The sequence below is a fragment of the Salmo salar genome, chromosome 15, assembly GCF_965601325.2.
Source record: "Salmo salar chromosome 15, fSalSal1, whole genome shotgun sequence".
NCBI lineage: Eukaryota > Metazoa > Chordata > Actinopteri > Salmoniformes > Salmonidae > Salmo > Salmo salar.
Window position 1 is genome coordinate 87,023,227 of NC_138305.1, and position 26,774 is coordinate 87,050,000.

The 26,774-nt window shown below is 44.9% G+C and overlaps 1 protein-coding gene across 2 annotated transcripts in view; it reads right to left on the reverse strand.

Moving 5' to 3' along the window:
- The window catches only part of LOC106572368 (plexin-A1), a 269,721-nt gene that overhangs the window by 60,448 nt on the left and 182,499 nt on the right, over positions 1 to 26,774 (reverse strand). For both annotated transcript variants that reach the window (XM_014146446.3, XM_014146445.3), the window contains exon 10: positions 8,803 to 9,003. In XM_014146446.3, coding sequence (XP_014001921.2) covers positions 8,803 to 9,003 — 201 coding nt within the window. The remainder of the gene's footprint in view (positions 1 to 8,802; positions 9,004 to 26,774) is intronic.

A 26,774-nucleotide genomic window follows, 5' to 3' on the forward strand; every position in this document is an offset into this window, starting at 1 on the left:
AGTCGTGACGGAGGTGATGTTGCCTACCCTCACCACCTGGAGTCGGCCCGTCAGGAAGTCCAGGACCCAGTTACACAGGGAGGACTTCAGACCCAGGGCCCTGAGCTTAGTGACAAGCTTGGAGAGAACTATGGTGTTGAAAGCAGAGCTGTAGTTGATGAACACCATTCTCACATACAGTAGCTATTCCTCTTGTCAAGGTGGGATAAGGCGCTGTGCAGTGCGATGGATTTGTTGGGGCGGTATGCAAATTGTAGTAGGTACTAAGCTATCGGGCAAGTTGGAGGTGATATGGTCCTTGACTAGCCTCTCAAAGCACTTCACGATGGCAGAGCTGTGTGCTATGGGGCAATATTCATTTAGTTCAGTTACCTTGAAGCAAGTGGGGATTACAGACTGGGATAGGGAGAGGTTGAATGTCTATGAAGACTCCAGTCTGCTGGTCTGCGCATGCACTGAGGACACGGCTTGGTATGCCTTCTGGGCCGGCAGCCTTGAGGGGGTTAACACGTTTGAAAGTCCTACTCACGTCGGCTACAGAGATCAGTCAGAGAGTGGGCTGAGGTCTAACACACACTGTACTGTATGTACAGACCCCAGGAGCCCTTCACCCAGACTTTCTGGCCCAGCCTCCAACCTACGCATAGCCTGGCCATAAAGGCCAACCCTTAACCCACTCAATTAACACTGGTCTCCACATCTTATGCTGCATTGTTTATTTAGTTGCTTTCAGCTGTATTTACAGCCTTATTCAGTGATCTGACTTGAAAACTCCTATTTTAACTCACTCTACATCCAAAATGTTCCTTGCCTCTGTTACAAGAACCCATCTGGTCATTTTGACCTCAACCACTCTTGTCTGTTAAATCACAACACTAAACTGGGCAGAACATGGGATCCCAGCCTAGCCCCCTACCCTGTCCATTCATCATTCATGAGTAAAGGCCCTGGCCACCAGCACTCTAACCCTGCTCCTGATGCATCTCTGTGGTAGGCCCACATTAAACTTTAAAGGCAACGATTAGTCCGCCTGCGACACAACGGCCACCAACCACCAAGATGCCCTGTTCTCCTTGCCGCCACCACCCTGCTTTATTTATGTGCACGTTTACAACATGCCAATGACACCATGATGCAAGCGTGACATCAACTCAACGCCATGTCACTCACTGGCACCAGACAGGTGGTTTACTGCAGGACCAGCCAGCACCAGGATAGAGATGGGAGAGAGTCAGGACTGGTGTCTTCATCACACCTAGATAGCTGGGAGAGAGTCAGGACTGGTGTCTTCATCACACCTAGATAGCTGGGAGAGAGTCAAGACTGGTGTCTTCATCACACCTAGATAGCTGGGAGAGAGTCAGGACTGGTGTCTTCATCACACCTAGATAGCTGGGAGAGAGTCAGGACTGGTGTCTTCATCACACCTAGAAGGATAGGATAGGCCCTGTTTATCTTTACTCCTCTCCTGTTCCTCTCCTGTTCCTCTCTGTTCCAGTCCCTCTGTGTTCCTCTCCTGTTCCTCTGTGTGCCTCTCTATTCCTCTCCTGTTCCTCTGTGTGCCTCTCTATTCCTCTCCTGTTCCTCTGTGTTCCTCTCTGTTCCTCTCCTGTTCCTCTGTGTGCCTCTCTATTCCTCTCTGTTCCTCTAATGTTCATATTCTGTTCCTCTGTGTTCCTCTGTGTTCCTCTCCTGTTCCTCTCCTGTTCCTCTCTGTTCCTCTCTGTTCCTCTAATGTTCCTCTAATGTTCCTCTCTGTTCCTCTGTTCCTCTCCTGTTCCTCTAATGTTCCTCTCCTGTTCCTCTCCTGTTCCTCTAATGTTCCTCCCTGTTCCTCTCCTGTTCCTCTAATGTTCCTCCCTGTTCCTCTCCTGTTCCTCTAATATTCCTCTCCTGTTCCTCTAATGTTCCTCTCCTGTTCCTCTGTGTTCCTCTCCTGTTCCTCTAATGTTCCGCTCCTGTTCCTCTCCTGTTCCTCTAATGTTCCTCTCCTGTCCCTCTCCTGTTCCTCTAATGTTCCTCTGTATGCCTCTCTAAACCTCTCCTGTTCCTCTGTGTTCCTCTCTGTTCCTCTCTGTTCCTTTCTGCTCCTTTTCTGTTCCTCTGTGTTCCTCTCTATGTCTTTCCTGTTCCTCTGTGTTCCACTCTGTTCCTATGTGTTCCTCTCTGTGCTCCTCTCTGTTCCACTCTGTTCCTCTCAGGTCCTCTCAGGTCCTCCTCTGTTCCAGGATGAGTAATCATGCTCATGACTATGTCCTGGCCGGTGTGTGGAGGCTGTTGTGTGAAATTAATCAGCCATGCGAACAGAGAAAACCCAAGGTGAGCAGTAACATGTCCCTGACCTCATTAAGAACAACATACACATGAACCAGTATTTCATTCTTTATCATCTTTCCTCTCAATTAATTGTCTCCTGGAATTGCATGTCCTGGGCTATTCATATAGAGAGGAGGGCGCTCTGGTGTGTTTGTGATTGTGAATGTGTGTGTGTAGGCTGGATATCCCGTGTCTGCTGGGCAGAAAAGTGCTGATGTTAACAAAACAGGCCAGATGCTGCTCGGGAGAAGGGGAAGAACCCAGTGTCTTTGTGCAGGTCACCCACAGATAATTAGTCATTTTGAAGGGGTACCTGCGTGTGTGGTTAAAACATCAGCGAGGGGCCCGCCCCCAACCCACCTAAGCAATGTTACTGAGAAACCCCCTTCCCCTCCTCTAGATGCCATCGCTCTCTCGCTGTCTGTCTCTCTCTTTGTATCTCTCTTTCTCTTTGTCTCTCTCTCTTTCTCTCTCTTTGTCTCCCTCTCTGTCTCTCTCTTTCTCTCTCTCTCTGTCTCTCTCTTTGTATCTCTCTTTCTCTCTTTGTCTCTCTCTCTCTGTCTCTCTCTTTGTATCTCTCTTTCTCTCTTTGTCTCTCTCTCTGTCTCTCTCTTTGTATCTCTCTTTCTCTCTCTTTGTCTCTCTCTTTGTCTCTCTCTCTGTCTCTCTCTTTGTATCTCTCTCTGTCTCTCTCTTTGTATCTCTCTTTCTCTCTTTGTCTCTCTCTCTGTCTCTCTCCTTGTATCTCTCTCTTTGTATCTCTCTTTCTCTCTCTTTGTCTCTCTCTTTGTCTCTCTCTCTGTCTCTCTCTTTGTATCTCTCTCTTTCTCTCTCTTTGTGTCTCTCTTTCTCTCTCCTTGTATCTCTCTCTTTCTCTCTCCTTGTATCTCTCTCTTTGTATCTCTCTTTCTCTCTCTTTGTCTCTCTCTTTGTCTCTCTCTTTGTCTCTCTCTCTGTCTCTCTCCTTGTATCTCTCTCTGTCTCTCTCTTTGTATCTCTCTTTCTCTCTTTGTCTCTCTCTCTGTCTCTCTCCTTGTATCTCTCTCTTTGTATCTCTCTTTCTCTCTCTTTGTCTCTCTCTTTGTATCTCTCTCTTTCTCTCTCTTTGTGTCTCTCTCTTTCTCTCTCCTTGTATCTCTCTCTTTCTCTCTCCTTGTATCTCTCTCTTTCTCTCTCTCTTTCTCTCTCTTTGTCTCTCTCTTTGTCTCTCTCTCTTTGTCTCTCTCTCTGTCTCTCTCTTTGTATCTCTCTCTTTCTCTCTCTTTCTCTCTCCTTGTATCTCTCTTTGTCTCTCTGTCTCTCTGTCTCTTTATGTCTGTCTGTCTCTCTGTCTCTTTATGTCTGTCTCTTTATGTCTGTCTGTTTATTACTGTCTGTCTGTCTGTCTGTCTGTCTGTCTGTCTGTCTGTCTGTCTGTCTGTCTGTCTGTCTGTCTGTCTGTCTGTCTGTCTGTCTGTCTGTCTGTCTGTCTGTCTGTCTGTCTGTCTGTCTGTCTGTCTGTCTGTCTGTCTGTCTCTTTATTACTGTCTGTCTGTCTGTCTGTCTGTCTGTCTGTCTGTCTGTCTGTCTGTCTGTCTGTCTGTCTGTCTGTCTGTCTGTCTGTCTGTCTGTCTGTCTGTCTGTCTGTCTCTCTCTACTCTCTCTCTCTCTCTCTCTCTCTCTCTCTCTCTCTCTCTCTCTCTCTCTCTCTCTCTCTCAATTAAATTAAATTAAATTCACTTTATTGGCATGACGTAACAATATACATATTGCCAAAGCTTATTTTGGATATTTACAATATAAAAATAAATAAAAAATGAGAATCAAATATTGTCAACGGGACAACAGTAACAACAATAACCAAGGGTCAAAATAACCATATATTCAACAATAACAATAATCATACAGTAGAGGACATGTGCAGGTTTATTGGTCTGTCAGACACTGTCCCTCATCTTATGGCAGGCAGCAATGTAGTGCGCTGCCAACACACAGCTCTCTGCGTCCTCCCTCAACAGGACGGGTAGCCTACTCTCATCAGAGAGGTCTTTAAAACCTTGAATAAGGGTTTCAAATTTGGGGAAATGACACTCTCTAATTGTTTTATATTTTTTACATTTTGTCAGGACATGCAGCTCCGTCTCAGGTTCTGCTGTTGTGCAGTGGTTGCACAGCCTTTCCTCTACAGGGAGCCAGGTTTTCCTGTGTCTACCCTTCTCAATGGCAAGGCTGTGCTCACTGAGCCTGTACTTTGTCAAGGTTTTTCTAAGGTTTTGATCAGTAACCATGGTCAAATATTTTGCCATAGTGTACTGTCGATTTAGGGCCAGATAGCACTGCATTTTGCTTTGTGTTTGTGCTTGTGTTTCCCAATAAGCAATGTAGTTTTGTTTTGACTGTGTTGTAATTTGGTTTATTCTGATTGATTGGATGTTCTGGTCCTGAGGCTTCAGTGTGTTAGTAGAACAGGTTTGTGAACTCAGCCCCAGGACCAGCTGGATGAGGGGTCTCTCTCTCTCTCTCTCTCTCTCTCTCTCTCTCTCTCTCTCTGATGGGGCAGGAATTTACCTTTTTCTATTCCATTTATGAGCCAATGCAACATACCCCAGCAGCATTTGAATTGAATAAAATTAAGTTGCTGCATGAAAGATTTCTTATTATATGGCGCGTGTATGTTTTCTGTGGGTTTACTCGTACACGTGTGCCTGTATGTTAGTATGCCTGTGTAATATAAATACATGAATATGTCTACCAGAATCTAGATGCACAAGCAATTCTGGTTGTATCATAAATCACTTAAAAAAGGGGCCAATATTGTGCTGATGCTGGGCGTCCAGAGTCTGGTACAGCTAGTTACAGTGTTCATGGGAAGCATTTCCATATGCCTGATTCTGGACTTTTAAACCCCACTGGAGAACTGTGTATGCTATCTATACATACAGTACTGTATGTGCTTATGTGTCCATGAACGTGTATCGAGGCATGTGAGAGTGTATGTCCCTGCTGTGCAAGAATGTGCGATTGTGTGTTAAATGCAAGCACTACGTTCGATAACGCATAAACAGACAGTGAACAAGTCTTATTGGCTCTATCCTTCTCAGATCTGAGACTTGGCCAGACTAGGCTGTGTGTGTACTCCACAGGTAATACATGCTAATAGCAAGCATCATGGTCTACAATGCATCTTTCTTTGAGAAATGTCAAATAAGGACATGGTATACAGTCTCACAGTCACATTTACTCTGTTGTTGTCACCCCTGTGGAAACACAAACATGAAATCTAATGCAATCAAAACAGCTTCTTGTTTAACAGCAGAATGGTACTCTGTGGAGTCTGTCTGTGTGCCTTCTTCTCCCGCCCGATGGGCTCTGAGGAATGGAGGAAACACAGCACCAAACAGAGTTTACAGTTAAGTGGACCAACCTTTCCTCTCCAGCCCTGGGTCCATGGTGGTGCGGGTGGAGAGTGGAAGAGAGGGACTGAGCGGTCAGGCCAGGTGGGAGTATTCTACTACCCTGCAGGCAATAGACACACAGCAGTAGAGGCTGTAGGACTGCCACCGGAGCATGGAGCATGATGCTGGGACCAATCACCTTACATTCTGTTCTGTAACATAACCCCTTTCTTTCTGTTGTTCACCATCTCTTTCTGTCATTCTCTCTATGCTTCTCTCTGTCTCCCTCTGCCCCATATAAAAACGCATCTCTCCAGCTTCTCTGTTCCCTCGTCTCATTAGACGACCCATCCTTTCCTTCTCACCCTCTACTAACATTTTATTTTCTCCCTCAGTTAAAGGGACATGCGGTGATCCCGGGGTTGCCAGTCACTCTGCTGGACCAATACAATTCATCATCATGTTATCTGCACGGGAATGACTTAGATCCTATCAAAGAAACCTGACAGGCCTCGTCCTCTTCCTACCGAGGCTGAGAGACTGAAGCTGCTGAAGGGGAGATCCTGGACAAGATCTCCCCTCCTTTTCCCACTTCAATCATTGTGGGGGGGGGTCCAGAGGGGACAGAGAGGCCAGCCATCTCCCAGAGAGGAAGCCAATATGATGAAGCGTTCCCTGATATGATCTCTCTGTATTTCTCCCCTGTGCTCCAAGCTCTCCTTCTGGCTCTCCCTCTCCACTCTAACTGATCAAATAGTATGGTGGAAGGACTCTAAAACTGACCTACAGATACAGGATATGAGCTAGTTAGATCATGAATGACATCATCCTTATGGGTTAGCTTGGCCTCAGCAGCCCATTTTAATTGCCATGCATTTCTTACTAAGAGAAGGTGCAGGTGCTCTGCAAGATGGATGTTAACTCTCCAACCCAGTCCTCTGTGTCTGCAAGACCTATTCACTCACACACACACACACACACACACACCACACACACACACACACACACACACACACACACACACACACACACACACACACACACACACACACACACACACACACACACACACTCCAACATGCTCCGTCGATACACATGAATCCATCCATCCACACATACACCATCTCCATCCATACACCATCCACACATACACCACTCTGGAGATTGATGGTAAACACTAGGTTGACTAGAGTGTCTCTACAGTGTAAACACTAGAGCAGGATGGAGGTGCTGTGTCCTCTGTTCTCTGGTCAGCAGAGAGACGGGCCGATGAGCTAATAAACTCAATGATAGTCCACAGCACACGGCAGAACACACTACAGTGCACCTCTCTTGTTTATTCAATCGATCTGCCTGGATCTCTCTCTCTCTCTCTCTCTCTCCGTCTCTCGCTCCCTTAACGAATGTTCATGTTTTATTAACTGTTCGCATTTTAGAGACGAAGAGGTCAATACACCTCAAGCACACGCCGACAACTAACTACTACTGATCTAATGATGAGAGGATCTATCTGGGGCTCTCACAGGAGGCCTGGGCTCCTTCAAAGGTCAAGGCTGGTGCACTGCTACAGGTTCTACCTGGAGTTCTGCCTGCACTGTTTATTCTGCCCTCGGTGAGAGAAGTGGACTTTCTGGTTCAGTAAAGGGACGTGGCCAGTGAGAGGGAACGAGCCATTCTTGAGGGCTGAATGGGGCCTGGCGGGTACAGTGAAGGCATGCTAAAGGAACTTGGGTCTGTCTGACAAGTTGGAAAAAGCTGTGGTCTTCCTTCCGTATGACCACCCCGTGCCACGGTAAATATGCAAATGACTTCCTTTAATAAGAAAGCTCTTTACAAAGACATGCTGCACTCACGCTGAAATCACAGAATGTTAAGTGATTGGTCTAATTTAACTGACGTGATTTCACTGTGGAAATGAACACGACTGAAATTGCCGTTCCATATTAAAATTGCCAGCTTGTCTGGCTTGCTGAGTAGTGGCAACGACATGTTACAGTGTCTCCCTGCCTCCCTCTGCCACCAGCAGCACACTGACTGACTGACTGACTGACTGACTGACTGACTGACTGACTGACTGACTGACTGACTGACTGCATAGAGACAGCAGAGGGATGCAGGTTGGACTAGCCTCGCCCTACAAGCTGAAAACCGTACGTTAGAAACACCATTTGGTGCATGATGCATACTAACCATAACACCTTATCATGCTGTTTGTTACCACGAGACAGCTACAATGTTTTCTTGGCCCTGATGATCCCCTTATTGTGTAGCCAGTTGCTTGGCAGCCCTAGCTGATTGTTCACACCCATATCGCTTTGTCTGCTGCTCATATCCAATGGAGAAATGGCATGCCATTGGCTGAGCGGGCAGAGGCTGTTGATTTGAAATGGCTGCGACAGCAAACAGTCGATAAAGGCCTATTTAGTGAGACAGCTCTCCTCGCGCTCTTAGCTGCGTAATTAGCTTCCCTTCAGAAGCGCCAAGAGTTTCTCGAGTGAGAGGGGAGAGAGAGTACTATAACGGGCATCAATAAAGGAGCACAGACGAGTGTCATGCCACTGTCAAACGCACGGGACCACTCTACCCGTTAATGACTGCAGATGGGCGGCAGTCCGTCAAAGCGAATATACAGTGTTTCATCAGGCCTGCATGGTTACAGCACTGTCCACCCAGGCTGGTCAAACCTACGGCTCAATGGGAGAAAAAGAGGGAGAGAGAGTGGGGAAACAGAGGAGAGAGAGAGAGAGAGAGAGAGGACAAGAGAGAGCAGGAAAGAGGGAGGGAGGTGGGAGAAAGGAAAGCATGGTAGATAATGGCTGAGGATGGACGCTGCTAGTTCTACTTTAACTAAATGGGCAGAGTAAAGATATCAAAAGAACAGGAGAGAGAGGAGGGGAGAACCAAAGGGAGGTAAAAGCAAGAAGACAGAACCACTCAGGCTGGCATCTCATTTTTTTGAAAAGGAAGGTGATCACACTGATACAGAGAGAGACACACAGAAACAAACACAACCTCTATCATGCATTACCTATGACTACCCTGTATGACTAGGATGGTGGTTGGGTTGGGGACAGAGGACAGCAGAATAAGACAGGACAGGTATGGTACTCACCGAGGTCCTCTGACACTGGATGCTGGTGCTGTTGAAGCGCAAGGCGGTGACGCTGTAGGTGGCTCCCTGGATGTGGAAGATACACTCGTAGTTCCTCTGTCCAGACTGGGGCTGAGGCAGGTTCTTAGCCAGCAGGGTGATGGGCTTCATCACCCCCACTGGGATGTAGATCTGGGTGGATGGCAGGATCTGGGGACACTCCTGGGAACAGGGAGAGAGACCACGGTTAGGCTTCTATTCTGTAAGCAGCTAGAACTAAGGAAATGGAGGACTGGACATTTACTGAACTGGAAAAGTACACTACATGGCCAAAGGTATGTGGACACCCCTTCAAATTAGTGGATTCGGCTATTTCAGCCACACCCATTGCTGACAACTGTAAAAATAAAAAAACTGATCACACAGCCATGCAATCTCCACAAACATTGGCCTGTACTGAAGAATTCAGTGACTTTCAACGTGGCACCGTCATAAAAATGCCACCTTTCCAACAATTTCTGCCCTGCTAGAGCTGCCCCAGTCAACTGTAAGTGCTGTTATTGGGAAGTCAAAACGTCTAAGAGCAACAACGTCTCAGCCGCGAAGTGGTAGGCCACACAAGCTCACAGAATGGGACAGTGCTGAAACGCGTAGCGTGTAAAAAATCATCTGTCCTCAATTGCAACATTCACTACCCCATAAGACTTGCCACAAGAGGTCTCTTCCCAGTCCCAAAGTCCAGAACAGACAATGGGAGGCACACAGTACTACATAGAGCCATGTCTACATGGAACTCTATTCCACATCAAGTAACTGACGCAAGCAGTAAAATTAGATTTAAAAAACATAAAAAATACGTCATGGAACAGCGGGGACTGTGAAGCAACACAAACATTGGCACAGACACACACACACACACACGATAACATACGCACTATACATACACATGGATTTAGTACTGTAGATGTGGTAGTGGTGGAGTAGGGGCCTGAGGGAACACAGTGTGTTGTGAAATCTGTGAATGTATTGTAATGTTTTTAAAATTGTATGAACTGCCTTAATTTTGCTGGACCCCAGGAAGAGTAGCTGCTGCTTTGGCAGCAGCTAATGGGGATCCATAATAAATACAAATACAAATACAAATATCGAGTTCCAAACTGCCTCTGGAAGCAACATCAGCAGAATAACTGTTCGTCGGGAGCTTCATGAAATGGGTTTCCATGGCCGAGCAGCCGAACACAGGCCTAAGTGCCAAGCGTGTTCAATGCCAAGCGTCGGCTGGAGTGATGTAAAGCTCACTGCCAGCGGACTCCGGAGCAGTGGAAACTCGTTCTCTGGAGGGATGAATCACGCTTCACCGTCTGGCAGTTCGACGAAATAATCTAAGTTTGGCGGAGGCCAGGAGAACGCTACCTGCCCGAATGCATAGTGAAAACTGTAAAGTTTGGTGGAGGAGGAATAATGGTCTGGGGCTGTTTTTCATGTTTCGGGCTAGGTCCCTTAGTTCCAGGGTAAGGAAATCTTAACGCTACAGCATACAATGACATTCTAGACGATTCCGTTATTCCAACTTTGTGGCAGTTTGGGGTTGACCCTTTCCTGTTTCAACATGACAATGCCCCCGTGCACAAAGCGAGGTCCATACAGAAATGGTTGGTCGAGATCGGTGTGGAAGAACTTGACTGGGATGAATTGGAATGCCGACTGCGAGCCAGGCCTAATCGCCCAATATCAGTGCCCGACCTCACTAACGCTCTTATGGCTGAATGGAAGCAAGTCCTCGCAGAAATGTTCCAACATCTAGTGGAAAGCCTTCCCAGAAGAGTGGAGGCTGTTGTAGCAGCGAAGGGGGGACCAACTCCTTATTAATGTCCATGATTTTGGAATGAGATGTTGGACGAGCCATGTAGTGTAAATATAGCAATGCAGTTGTACTGTAGATGGTATTAGTGATTTTGAAAGCGGTCTTGATGCACAGTGTGTGAGCTTTTAAGCACAGAGTTATACAACAGGAAGACAGGAATGCAGTATTTCTAATTGTATGAAGCCATGTAATGGTCCTAACTGCTCAGAGAAACTGGCATATTTCTGGAGGGGGGATGGCAGATTAGCGACCACAGACGTCATTGCCATGCCAACCGATTAACAAAATGAAGCTATTCTAGTGTTTATGCCATTTAAAGGTTTTGGCAGGGTCTGGGCAGAAGAGCCAGTCCATTCAAATCCAGTCCAGGCAATCAATGGGAAGAGCAGTGCGTGCTGCCTGGTCTCCTCTCCTGGCCCTGACCCCAACACAGGGGCACTGGAGCGAACAGGAACAGAGCAACGGCAGCTTAAGATATACATCAACGAACAGGAGATGGGCAACCACGGACACACTTGGCAAAGGAAAAATGTATTTGTTGATATAGTTGCATTTAACTAATAGACGCTATCTTCTCCCACACAAGATTTAGCAACAGGCTGTAACAATGAATATTACTATTCCAAACAGTTACATAGGAAAAACATGAACAGTACCATGGTAATGCGAGTGAATGAAATGTGTTCTTACTCTTCCTATTCAAATGAGTCAATGCCAATAAGCTAATGCCAATAAGCTAGACAAACAAGTCCAGACAGCAGACAGCCTTTGTCAGCAGGAAAAACGAAGAGCCAAGCCTAAATCTAAAAAATGTACAATAAAACTGTACCTTAAGCTAAAACTATTCCAATATCAACATTTGTAGACATTTAAGAAATGTCTAAAATAATCTGATTACTATTTTAATTCAAAGCTCCAGGTCTGGCAGACTATTGTCTATAGTATACTCTATAGACAGCACTGACCATATCATCCCTGTGTGTGAAGCTTCTTATCATGAGTTGGGCTGTGTAAACAGACTCCCGCTCAGAAGCCAACACAGGGCTCTGTGACACCAGGCAGCCAGGCTCTTCTATTGGGCTGCAGATTTAATTGCCTGCGGCTGCAGTCTTGTTATTAAACTGTGTTCCACCACCGCTCTCCTCGTTTCCTCTCCGCTCTCCTCCTCTGCCCTAATCTCCCCTCCTACCCTCTCCTCTCCCCTCCCCTCCCTCCTCTCACTCTCCTCTCCTACCCTCTTTCCCCCCCTCCTTTCTCCTACCCTCTCCTCTTCCCTCCCCTATTCACCTCTCCTCTCCCTTATTCTCCTCTCCACTTCTCTCGCCTCCTCTCCTCTTCTCCAAATCTCTCCATTGCTGAATAAATATAGTATGATGCAATTTCCTTCTGGACAGCCTTGCTTCCATCTTCAATTACTATGTAAGAGACAATGAAAGACTCTTGATACTAAGCTAGAAGAAATGCATAGGATTCGCCTCAGGACAATAGGGAGACGACTACTGAGGGTAAGGAACTCTGAGGTCCAGATGACTAATAAATACGGGTGCTCTATTGTCCTTTCATTCCAACACTCCCAAAATATTCATGGGAACATTAATTTCCTGAATCATTATTACTGTAAGCTCAGCATCGTATATTTGTATATCAGTTTGTGCTTTGCTAAACCAGCGTTAAATTAAGTGCAGGTAATGACTTGAAATTGCAATTTGAATCGGAAGCCATTGGGCAAAGAAAATCATTGGACGTAATGGAATTGGGTGATACACAAACCCAAATAGCGAAACAAGAATAATGGGGCTTGTGAATGAATCCTCAATTCTAAGGGAGCAAAGAGGGAGAAGGATCAATTCCAGGTGGGCTGCTGAGTCCGAACGAGACGTTGTGCTGGTAGCCTGGCTTTAGTATTCACTGCACACAGGTGGGGAACAGACAAGCGTAAACAACACGCTTAATGAACTGCCTCCAGCCTCTGATAGGGACTGACTTCAGGAAGAAAGGAGAAGTAAAGTTATGTATGTAGTGTGTGTGTGTGTGTGTGGTGTGTGTGTGTGTGTGGTGTGTGTGGTGTGTGTGTGGTGTGTGTGTGTGTGTGTGTGTGTGTGTGTGTGTGTGTGTGTGTGTGTGTGTGTGTGTGTGTGTGTGCGTGTGTGTGTGCGTGTGTGTATTTGTGCGCAGTCTGTCCCCAGGACAAAGAAATGAAACAGTCCTCTTCCCACCAAACCAGTGTAACGCTGCTATCGCCGACTGTCTGGGTAGCGTGGGTCAGGCAAACCGCAGCCTCCCTCTGTGGTATGTAAAACACGTGTCTCTGGCCAGACAGTGCAGAGACAGAGACAGACAGACTGCTAACTCCTCAGTCTGAATCACACTCTGGCCCCAACTGTGCCAACACATGGCCCGCATGCCTGCAGCAGAAACCTCAGAGGCCTGGTGCATTGGCATGGACTGGAGGGTCGAAGACACGGAGAGTGCTGGATCAGCAGTGCGGGCCAAGCCAGAACCACATCCTGCAGCACTCAGCACCCAGCCCAGCCAAACTCAACCATCAGCCCCAGACATTGCCATCCAGCTGGGGCACAGAGACAGGCCGCAACCTCCCAACCTCTGGTTCTCATTACGGATCAGCTAGAGCCATGAGACAAAGACCTGCCACGTTCAGAAGGGAACTGATGATGCACACAAGTTGAGGGCAAGAGAAGGAGAAAAAAAGAGATCAACAAAAAGAGGTGGAGAAAAAATTGAAACTATTTCATTGCCAGTCCTGACAGGTGTCAAAACAGAGTTGAAAGTGTGTATCAGATTGCACTCTTGCAGAGTACACTGGAACAATGGTTTACCAGGGGGATTCCTTTGAAGTGGTTTCTCGCTTTCCTTTATTCACTCCTTTATTTCCTTTGAAATGACAGAAAGGGAGAAAGACAGAGAGAGGGAGAGAAAGCGAGAGAGAAAGAGAAAGAAGAGAGAGAAAGAGAGAGAGAGAGAAACGTACATTTCCTCAGTGAAAACAATGTACTGAGCAAATGTCAAATTGGCTTTCCACCAAATTACTGTACGACAGACCACGTATTCACCCTGCACACCCTAATTGACAAACAAACAAAACAAAGGCAAAGTCTTGTCATGCTCTGTTGATTTCAAAGAAGCTTTTGACTCAATTTGGCATGAGGGTCTGCTATACAAATTGATGGAAAGTGGCATTGGGGGAAAAAAATACGACATTATAAAATCCATGTACACAAACACTCTTCTGGGAAGGCACTGATGTTGGGCGATTAGGCCTGGCTCACAGTCGGCATTCCAATTCATCCCTAAGGTGTTTGATGGGGTTGAGGTCAGGGCTCTGTGCTGGCCAGTCATGTTATTCCACACCGATCTCGACAAACCATTTTGTTTTGTGCACGGGGCATTATCATGCTGAAACAGGAAATGCCTTCCCCAAACTGTTGCCACAACATTGGAAGCACAGAATCATCTAGAATGGCATTGTATGCTGTAGCATTAAGATTTCCCTTCACTGGAACTAAGGGGCCTAGCCAGACCATTAATCCTAATACACCAAACTTTACAGTTGGCAATATGCATTCGGGCAGGTAGCGTTCTCCTGGCATCCGCCAAATCCAGATTTGTCCGTCGGACTGCCAGATGAATGAAATTCCACTGCTCCAGAGTTCAATGGCGGCGAGCTTTACACCACTCCAGCAGACGCTTGGCATTGCGCATGGTGATCTTAGGCTTGTGTGCGGCTGCTCAGCGAAGCTCCCAATGACGCTCCCGATGAACGGTTATTGTGCTGACGTTGCTTCCAGAGGCAGTTTGGAACTCGGTAATGAGTATTGCAACCGAGGACAGACGATTTTTACGTGCTACGCTCTTCAGCACTCGGCGGTCCCCTTCTGTGAGCTTGTGTGGCCTACCACTTCGCGGCTGAGCCATTGTTGCTCCTAGATGTTTCCACTTCACAATAACAGCATTAACAGTTGACCGGGGCAGCTATAGAAGGGTAGATATTTGATGAACTGACTTGTTGGAAAGGTGGCATCCTATGACGGTCCCATGTTGAAAGTCACTGAGCACTTCAGTAAGGCCATTCTTCTGCCAATGTTTGTCTATTGAGATTGCATGGCTGTGTGTTCAATTTTATACACCGAATCCACTAATTTGAAGGGGTGTCCACATACTTTTGTTTATATTGTCCATATCAACAAATTGGCGAGGGCACTAGAACAGTCTGCAGCACCTGGCATCACCCTACTAGAATCTGAAGTCAAATGTCTACTGTTTGCTGATGATCTGGTGCTTCTGTCCTTAACAAAGGAGGGCCTACAGCAGCATCTAGATCTTCTGTACAGATTCTGTCAGACCTGGGCCCTGACAGTAAATCTTAGTAAGACCAAAATAAGGGTGTTCCAAAAAAGGTCCAGTTGCCAGGACCACAAATACAAATTCCATCTAGACACCGTTGCCCTAGAGAACACAGAAAACTATACCTACCTCGGCCTAAACATCAGCACCACAGGTAACTTCCACAAAGCTGTGAACCATCTGAGAGACAAGGCAAGAAGGGCCTTCTACGCCATCAAATAGGAACATAAAATTCAACATCCCAATTAGGATACTTGAATCAGTTATAGAACCCATTGCCCTTTATGGTTGTGAGGTCTGGGGTCCGCTCACCAACCCCAAAATTCACAAAATGGGACAAACACCAAATTGAGACTCTGCATGCAGAATTCTGCAAAAACATCTTCTATGTACACCGCAAAAAAACAAATAATGCATGCAGAGCAGAATTAAGATGATACCCCCTAGTTATCAAAAATAGTTATATTCTTCAACCACCTAAAAGAAAGCAATTCCCAAACCTTTCATAACAAAGCCATCATCTACAGAGAGATTAACCTAGAGAAGAATCCCATAAGCAAGCTGGTCCAGGACAATAACACAATTAGACCCAACAAAATCATGAGAAAACAAAAAGATAATTATTTGACAAATTGGAAATAATTAACAACAAAAAACAGTGCGAACTAGAATGCTATTTGGCCCTAAACAGAGAGTACACAGTGGCAGAATACCTGACCACCGTGGCTGACCAAAAATGAAGGAAAGCTTTGACTACTCAATGAACATTGCCTTGCTATTGAGAAAGGCCACCGTAGGCAGACCTATGTGCACACTGCCCACAAAATGAGGTCGAAAATGAGGTGCTTCCTAACCTCCTGCCAAATGTATGACAATATTAGAGACACATATTTCCCTCAGATTACACAGACCCACAAAGAATTAGAAAACAAATCCAATTTTGATAAACTCACATATTGTAAATACAATGTCTGTGTATTTATTTTCCCAGTTGTACTTTAACTATTTGCACATCGTTACAACACTGTACATAACCATAATATACATTTTAAATGTCTCTATTCCTTTGAAACTTTTGTGAGTGTAATGTTTAATGTTTACTGTTCATTTTCTATTGTTTATTTCACTTTTGTCAATGTAAACATATGTTTACCAGTTCAATAAAGCCCTTTGAATTGAATTGAATTGAGATAGAGAGAGAGGCTTGTGTGAGCTGGGGCTCCAGGTTAGGTTTGCTGCTCTCAGTGCTCCCCCCACACTTTATCCCCTCTCTCCCCTGGTGCTGTGAATCAAGAAGAGGTGAGACATGGCCCTGGGAGTCGTTTATTAAGGTGGGAATGAGAGTCAGGAGAAGAGGCAGGGGTTCACCAAATAGGATAGTGTTTGGCTGATTATTTGTGTTGCCCTCAACCCCTCGGGGGGAAAATGAGGCTGGAACTCTGGGAGAGACAGAGAGAGGCAGCTTACAGCTGTCCCTACTCCAAAACAATAATCTAACCCTGGGGTTGTGGGGTTGGGAGTCAGAGCGCTGCAGAGGAACCAGTCTAGAGGGCAAACAGGAAGAAGGCATAAGGTGTCAGCCAGCAGCAGATAAAGATGAGTGGGTTGTCTGGCTCCAGACTCATCTCTACTTCTCCCATTTCCTCCTCTTAGTGCTAGCCTGGCCCCGGCAGCTCCGCAGGGCTTGCTAGTCTGCATGGTGTTTGTTTTGTTGAAAACAGCCTCCAGACATGCCCCCTCTGGCAACAGATTCCTGTTAGCATTTGATTTTCCCCTCCCATCAAGCCGTGTAACACTGCAGAGGTTGCAGTCTTAGAAGATTAAGCAGGGCTTACATAACAAACAGCAGAACAAGGGAGAGCAGACAGACAGACAGACAGACAGACAGACAGACAGACAGACAGACAGACAGACAGACAGACAGACAGACAGACAGACAGACAGACAGACAGACAGACAGACAGACAGACAGACAGACAGACAGACAGACAGACAGACAGACAGACAGACAGACAGTCAAGCCTCTTCTGTCTTCTGCAACAGGTTTGAAATCGGATTCTTCTAAAAATACTAGCAGAGGGAGAGGGTGGTGTTTGTAGGTCATGGAGGGAGGAACAAGGGTCTTCCTAGTTTCTCATTTGGATGATTCTATCTCCCATTGGCCCTGCCTGATTGCTACAGTATGAGGTGATGTCATCATGGGATTACTATGGTGTTCTCCTTTGGGCTACTGTCTGTCACCTCATTCGCCTCCTCCTCCAGGCCCCCTGGCCAATTCTAATCCACCATGAAGGATGGTGTGTCACTGCTGGCGGCAAGGGGTGTTGATAGATGAGTAGCTTTGTGATTGACAGAGGGGTGTGCTGTGCGGTGGGGCGAGGAGGGGAGAGTGTGGAGAGGAGAGAGCTGCAGAGTTGCAGAGTATGCTATCCCCGATGCAGTAAAAAATTATTTAAAAAAATGAAAACTGCAGTAAGCTTTATGAGACATATTTTTGAATGCGGACCCATTACACCATATGTTTGTCAGGATTTGCGGGATTTGGGAGAGTGCGATGGTCCCCTTTTGGAGAGCTTCAGAGCACCCTTATGGATTACTGACACAACCCACAATATTTCTGATACATCCCATGAGGAAGAAGCAGGACCCACATCAACCAACCCACATCAACCAGCGCAACACACACCAAGAGAAACACACAGAGAGGAACGGGAGACAGACAGAGAGGAACGGGAGACAGACAGAGAGGAACGGGAGACAGACAGAGAGGAACGGGAGACAGACAGAGAGGAACGGGAGACAGACAGAGAGGAACGGGAGACAGACAGAGAGGAACGGGAGACAGACAGAGAGGAACGGGAGACAGACAGAGAGGAACGGGAGACAGACAGAGAGGAACGGGAGACAGACAGAGAGGAACGGGAGACAGACAGAGAGGAACGGGAGACAGACAGATCTCCCGAGGGAGACACAGACAGAGAGACGCTGAATAATATGATCTCACTCTGAGATTTGTTGGGTTTCATGCGAGCCAATACACGTCCCCATAGATTTCTCCTAAGAATAATGTGCCGACAGGTCAAGGGGGCCAGCGAGCAGCATATCATATCCATCAACACAACCAAGCCCTCTCAGTGATTTCAGGCCTGCCTACCGCTCCCAACAGAATCCAATTGTGCCCTGCTGGCCTCTTCATTTGGACAGAGCTGAGCTGTTTAGAGCCAAACAAAATGGAACTCTGGGCTTTGTTTTATCAGAGATTGGCCTGTCTGTTTCTGTCAAACTGTATCTGGGCTGCATGCAGAGACTTGAATAAATGTGATAAATCGATTTAAGCTTTCACAACCAACTCCCAGGGGGGTGTGTTACTGTAGATACACCAGATCATTACACATTCAACCAACTCCCAGGGGAGTGTGTTACTGTAGATACACCAGATCATTACACATTCAACCAACTCCCAGGGGAGTGTGTTACTGTAGATACACCAGATCATTACACATTCAACCAACTCCCAGGGGGGTGTGTTACTGTAGATACACCAGATCATTACACATTCAACCAACTCCCAGGGGGGTGTGTTACTGTAGATACACCAGATCATTACACATTCAACCAACTCCCAGGGGGGTGTTACTGTAGATACACCAGATCATTACACATTCAACCAACTCCCAGGGGGGTGTGTTACTGTAGATACACCAGATCATTACACATTCAACCAACTCCCAGGGGGGTGTTACTGTAGATACACCAGATCATTACACATTCAACCAACTCCCAGGGGGGTGTGTTACTGTAGATACACCAGATCATTACACATTCAACCAACTCCCAGGGGGTGTGTTACTGTAGATACACCAGATCATTACACATTCAACCAACTCCCAGGGGAGTGTGTTACTGTAGATACACCAGATCATTACACATTCAACCAACTCCCAGGGGTGTGTGTTACTGTAGATACACCAGATCATTACACATTCAACCAACTCCCAGGGGAGTGTGTTACTGTAGATACACCAGATCATTACACATTCAACCAACTCCCAGGGGGGTGTGTTACTGTAGATACACCAGATCATTACACATTCAACCAACTCCCAGGCGGGTGTGTTACTGTAGATACACCAGATCATTACACATTCAACCAACTCCCAGGGGAGTGTGTTACTGTAGATACACCAGATCATTACACTGGGTGCTATTCATATCCGATGCTAGGAAATACTGAGCTCAGACAATTGATATTGTGTTTTGACCATAAGATAACAGTGCAACAAACAACTATAAACCAAACTATATTATGTAACTATGTAATTATATTACTAAGACGAAAGTTGTAAAGAGTAACACTTGATGGGTTGAATGAACAAAGTTCCCAAGGTCTAGTCCTCTAGTGAGACACGGTGATAGAACTGTGCTTGATAGGACACCATGAACCTCTCAGAGGAGCTCAGCGGTAAAATGAAAGGGACTTTGAACCATAAAAAGGCTTTTGGAGTGTCTGCCCACTCCTGGGCCCTAATGTGGAGGAGCAAGGAGAGTAGGGAGAGCCCAAAGAGCTGGAGAGATGAGATATGCAAGGTCAGAAATCTGCTTGGGAGTCACAGATAGTATCCACATACTGTAACTGAATCTTCATGGCTAATAATACTGCAGATCGGAGGAGGGGGGGTTGTTTTAAGATGGTCATGCCATGGATCTTAAAAGTCCAAATTCAATATTTGATCAAATAATTGTATAAAACAAATGTTTGACACCTGTTTGATAGCTAAGCTGTTTGATTTTGAGTTTTAGGACCCCTTTAGGTATCACATTTTTTGGGGGACACATATTTAACCCCTTATTTTTGTTGGCACTAAACTACCTCCATACTTGTATTTGTTTATATGGGTTACCTTCAGACGAGTCCCATGACACTTGTGGGGGTCGTAGAGGAAAACGGAGAGTCTCATCTCTCCATAGAGGGGTCATAATAGTTTGTAGCCAAACCATTTGGATGCTACAGACGATTTGGTGAGAAGACAGATTCTCAGGATGCCTCATGGTCTGATAAACACCACTGTAGCTCAGCCACTTTGCAACGCAGATGCGGAAGGGCGACGTAGGCGGTGTATTGAGGTGGTGTATTGAGACGCAGCCCATGCAAAAAAACAAACAAACTGACTCATTTTGATGGGGATTGTTTTATTATGTTACTAAGACTGACGCACGGGTACGTCAATATACTCTTAAGGATATTGTACAAACTGTACAAAGAACAAACATGAAACATGATCACTGACCACGTATTATGATGATGTTGCCATGGGAGCTCTAGAGTCAGTACTTCCTCTGAAAAGGAGAACTAGGACAGCAGCATTAGATGACTGGGAATTATTAAAGAGAAAATACAGGAAGTGGAGCTGGCCCTGATGGTGTCATTGGACCAAACCCCACATGAAGAAGCCTTCACCAGGATCTCAACTCAACTCTCCTCTATGTAGAAATGATCCCCAGCCTCCATTAGAACGATCTGAGGCATCTAGAAATGAAGATTTAATACACTTTGAATAATTAAAGTAGGCGAGATCAGTGGCCGGCTTGGATCCCTGAGCAGGAGGCAGCGCCTGGGAGAACCGAAGAGGGGGCAACCTGCTACCCCTGCCAGGGAGAGCTAGAGAAGAGTTAGTCCGGTGCCAGTGTCGCAGCACAGTGGGGAGAACCCATATCTAACGACGGAAGGTGAGAGACCATGAGAAGGTACCCGCTTTCGCTAATTGACATTGCAAAAGTATGAAAGGTACAGTCTCAGACGTTTGTCCCATTCCGTAAGGCTGGCTGCAGTAGTGGTGGAGTTGGCTGGCCTGTTCTGAGCCGTGACATTGGGGATGGAGACAGCCAAAGTTGAGCAGGGCTGAGAGTTGGAGCTGGGGCTCTTTGGCAGACCTTCTCCTCCCGCGCCTGTTCACAGTCTGTTTACTGTAGCGCTACTGCAGCTTACCAAGACGCCGTTGGACGCACTTCCTCTAGTGTGTGTGCATGCCTGTGTGTACTCACAGGAGAAATGCTTTCACAACATCAGAGAGACGAGAGAGGGAAGAGGGGAAAAAAGCCAGATGAGACAGATTGTAAATTTGAGGGAAGGAAGGAATTATGCTTGGCAGACATGGAGGAGAGACAGGTGGCACTGAGGATGTCTGTCTAAATGCATGAATACCATGAATACAGTAACTTCAGAAAGTATTGCATTTTTCCACATGTTGTTGTGTTACAGCCTGAATTTAAAATGGATTAAATGTAGATTTTTTTTTTTTACTGGCCTACACACAATAACTCATAATGTCAAATTGGAATTATGTTTTCCCCCCAAAAATCCAAATGTATTAAAAATTAAAAGCTGAAATGCCTTGAGTCAATAAGTATTCAACCCAATTGTAAAGACAAGCCTAAATAAGTCCAGGAGTAAAAATGTGCTTAACAAGTCATATAATAAGTTGCATGGACTCTCTCTCATGATTTGTTTTATGACTACCTCATCTCTGTAACCAACAAAACACATACAATTATCTGTAAGGTCCCCTCAGTCAAGCAGTGAATTTCAAACACTAATTCAACCACAAAGACCAGCGAAATGTACAACGCCTCGCAAAGAAGGGCACCTATTGTAGATGGGTAAAAAAAAAGCAGACATTGAATATCCCTTTGAGCATGGTGAAGTTATTCATTACTAATTATTCATTTGGAATGTGTATCAATACACCCAGTTACAGGCGTCCTTCTTAACTCAATTGTTGGAGAGGAAGGAAACCAGTCAGGGATTTCACCATGGCTGTGGCTGTGATAGGAGAAAACTGAGGATGGATCAACAACATTCTAGTTACTCCACAACACTAACCTAATTGACAGAGAGAAAAGAAAGAAGCCTGTACAGAATACAAATATTCCAAAACATGCATCCTGTTTGCAACAAGGCATTAAAGTAATACTGCAAAAAATATTGCAAAGCAATGAACTTTTTGTCCTGAATACAAAGTGTTATGTTTGAGGCAAATCCAATACAACATTACAGAGTACCATTCTCCATATTTTTAAGCATAGTGGTGGCTGCATCATGTTATGGGTATGCTTGTAATCATTAAAGACTGGGGAGGTTTTCGGGATAAAAAAGAAATGGAGCTAAGCACAGGCAAAATCCTAGAGGAAAACCTGGTTCAGTCTGCTTTCCACCAAACCCTGGGAGAGGAATTCACCTTTCAGCAGGAAAATAACCTAAAACACAAGGGGAAATCTACACTGGAGTTGCTTACCAATAAGACAATGAATGTTCCTGAGTGGCAGAGTTACAGTTTTGAATTGCATCTGTTTGAAAATCTATTGCAAGATCTGAAAATGGTTGTCTAGCAATGATCAACAACAAATTTGACAGAGCTTGAAGAATTTTTAAAAGAATAATGGGCAAATGTTGCACAAACCAGGTGTGGAAAGCTCTTGGTGACTTACCTAGAAGTACTCAAAGCTGTAATCGATTCAAACATGTATTGACTCAGGGGGCTGAATACTTATCTAATCAAGATATTACGGTTTTATTTTTAATATATTTTTTTTACAAATGTTGTAATTTTTCTCCTATTTTGACATTAGAGTATTTTGTGTAGATCGTTGACAAAAAAAAGACAATTAAATCCATTGTAATCCCACTTTGTAACACCACAAAAAAGTCAAGCGGTGTGAATACTTTCTGAAGGCCCTGTACATACATTGTCAGACAAATATGCAACTCTATACATCCTATTTCATTACAATCAATGACAACATGCATTAACTACCATATAAGAGTCAACCAAAGCTAGCCTAGTGTGTAATACTGTATCTTAATCAAAGGAAGTACACTAGGCCTATATTTTACCCCCAGAGCAGTTAATGGGGGTGACAGGAGGAGAACAGAGATGCACATTACTTCACTCTGTCGTTTTGATACATCTTCTAATTAGCAGCAGATAGACTAATGTTAGTTTATCCAGACATCTACATTTTTACATCTGTACAGCCAAAGCTGCTTTAATGGTTATAAATTGGACAAGGAAAAGTATCACCTATTATTACCTAATGGGTGATATAATACAGTGTAACTGAATGTAAGGAACTCCATAGGGACTTATGGTATAATCAGGTTTTGGATAAGTCGGAAGTTTACATACACCTTAGCCAAATACATTTACTCAGTTTAATCCTAGTAAGAATTCCCTGTCTTATGTCAGTTAGGATCACCACTTTATTTTAAGAATGTGAAATGTCAGAATAATAGTAGAGAGAATGATTTATATCAGCTTTTATTTCTTTCATCACATTCCCAGTGGGTCAGAAGTTTACATACACTCAATTAATATTTGGTAGCATTGCCTTTAAATTGTTTAACTTGGGTCAAACGTTTTGGGTAGCCTTCCACAAGCTTCCCACAATAAGTTGGCTGAATTTTGGTCCATTCCTACTGACAGAGCTGGTGTAACTGAGTCAGGTTTGCAGGCCTCCTTGCTCGCACACACTTTCAGTTCTGCCCACAAATTTTCCATGGGATTGAGGTCAGGGCTTTGTGATGGCCACTCCAATACCTTGACTTTGTTGTCCTTAAGCCATTTTGCCACAACTTTGGAAGTATGCTTGGGGTCATTGTCCATTTGGAAGACCCATTTGCGACCAAGCTTTAACTTCCTGACTGATGTTTTGAGATGTTGCTTCAATATATCCACATAATTGTCCTTCCTCATGATGCCATCTATTTTGTGAAGTGCACCAGTCCCTCTTGCAGCAAAGCACCCCCACAACATGATGCTGCCACCCCTGTGCTTCACGGTTAGCATGGGGATTTTCGGTTTGCAAGTCTCCCCCTTTTTCCTCCAAACATAATGATGGTCATTACGGCCAAACAATTCCATTTTTGTTTCATCAGACCAGAGGACATTTCTCCAAAAAGTACGATCTTTGTCCCCATGTGCAGTTTCAAACCGTAGTCTGGCTTTTTTATGGCGGTTTTGGAGCAGTGGCTTCTTCCTTGCTGAACGGCCTTTCAGGTTATGTCGATATAGGACTCGCTTTACTGTGGATATAGATACTTTTGTACCTGCTTCCTCCAGCATCTTCACAAGGTCCTTTTCTATTGTTCTGGGACTGATTTGCACTTTTTGCACCAAAGTATGTTCATCTCTAGGAGACAGAACGCGACTCCTTCCTGAGCGGTATGACGGCTGCATGATCCCATAGTGTTTATACTTGCGTAGTATTGTTTGTACAGATGAACGTGGTACCTTCAGGCATTTGGAAATTGCTCCCAAGGATGAACCAGACTTGTGGAGGTCTACAATTTTTTCTGAGGTCTTGGCTGATTTCTTTTGATTTTCCCATGATGTCAACCAAAGAGGCACTGAGTTTGAAGGTAGGCCTTGAAATACATCCAATGGTACACCTCCAATTGACTCAAAATATGTCAATTAGCCTATCTGAAGCTTCTAAAGCCATGGCATCATTTTCTGGAATTTTCCAAGCTGTTTAAAGGCACAGTCAACTTAGTGTATATAAACTTCTGACCCACTGGAATTGTGATACAGTGAATTATAAGTGAAATAATCTGTCTGTAAACAATTGTTGGAAAAATTACTTGTGTCATGCACAAAGTAGATGTTGTAACTGACTTGCCAAAACTATAGTTTGTTGACAAGAAATTTGTGGAGTGGTTGAAAAACGAGTTTTAATGACTCCAACCTACGTGTATGTAAACTTCCGACTTCAACTGTATATATATTATATATCTCCTATCAGAGATATGAACCTTTGACTGAGCCCAATTCTGTACTGATTCCATCCCAATGTTGGAGACTGGCTTCAAACTGACAGAGAGACAGACAGCCACTACCTCTACCAGACCAACAAACCCACAGCCACTGTCCATGACAACACATTTGTTTGTTTCAATGTTAGTTTGTTTGTTTGTTTGTTTATTCATTTCTCCTGATGGGTTTCTCAAGTGCGGCTTACTCGAGCAATTTTCTGCCTGGTCGGATTTAATGTGCTCCTTTGTTTATCGTCTGTCGGGCGGATGCTGATTGATATACATTTGATTTGCAAATGTTACTCATTACATCGGGGACTTAGTTACAATGCTGGTGGACACACAACTATGAGAAATGCATTTTGGCATATCAGTGGGCACAAAGATAACAGTTGAGGGTGACTTAGCAAAAGAGTGATAATGGAATAAATCTCTGACTTATTTACACATTATGACAAAATGTTACGTACATTTCCTTCCCACTCAAAACCCATTTTCCATTGAAATCTATTGTTTCGTATACATTTTGGGTTCAAGTTAACTCTTTCTGTTATCGACAATGGTGCATAAAAAGTCCATTAAAAAAAAGGAAAAATGGTGGCATTGGCATTGTGCAACATAAAATAACGGCATCTGTGTGTAACTATTGAGATGGACTGGCCATGTAACCATGGTAACCTATGCACCAAAAGGAGAACATATCAGTGCTGGGAGTACAGAGTATGTGTGTGGTTTGGTTGGATTACAGCTCAGCTCAGGGGGAACAACAAGCTGTCTGATTGACTTTCACAGCAGCAGTACCACGACTGATGCCATATTTAGTCTACGATTTTGACCAACACCACAACACCAACGCACTTCATTTTATCTGTTGTCGCTTAACTCTGCCCTCTTCACTCTACGCTCTGTTAGAGAGTTTCTTAATTCCTTCACACAACCTTTCCCTAAAATCAGCTCCCCCCACAGCCTAGCCCCTCCACCACCTTGTATGAACGCATACCAAATTCTCTTCTCTGAGATTAAACACTTTGCTGCGTTTTCCGCTGGAGCTTTGCAAGCAGTGAGAAAGCGAGCATTGGTTTTACAGTAACAGAATGTTAATCCCAACCTGGACTCAGGGGTAGACGTAACATAATAAACGTATCTCCGAGAAACTCCAATTAATATGATATGTTACGTTTCGTATGGTTTGTATTCATTTGTGGATGTCCATCATCCATTTTGATGACATGTTACGAATTACACTTCGTATGATTGCAATTTGTACAATGAGTTATGAATTGCAATTCATATAATGTTATGAATAGCGTATGATACACTATATACATATGATAGACGTATGATACGTGTAATAGACTATATATATACAAAAGTATGTGGATACCTCTTCAAATTAGTGGATTCGGCTATTTCAGCCACACCCGTTGCTGACAGGTGTAAAATATTTTGCACACAGCCATGTAATCTTCATAAACAAACATTGGCAGTAGAATGGCCTTACTGAAGTGCTCAGTGACTTTCAACATGGCACCGCCATTGGATGCCACCTTTCAAACAAGTCAGTTCCTCAAATTTCTGCCTTGGTCAACTGCCCTGGTGAACTGTAAGTGCTGTTATTGTGGAGTGGAAATGTCTAGGAGCAACAACGGCTCAGCAGCGAAGTGGTAGGCCACACAAGCTCACAGAAGGGGACCGCCGAATGCTGAATCGCGTACAAAATCAACTGTCCTCGGTTGCAACATTCACTACCGAGTCCCAAACTGCCTCTGGAAGCAACGTCAGCACAATAGCTGTTTGCCGGGAGCTTCATGCACGACCAGCTGCACACAAGCCTAAGATCACCATGCACAATGTAAAGCTGGACTCTGAAGCAGTGGAAACACGTTCTCTGGAGTGATGAATCACGCTTCACCATCTGGTAGTTCAACGGGCGAAATGGGGTTTGGGGGATGCCAGGAG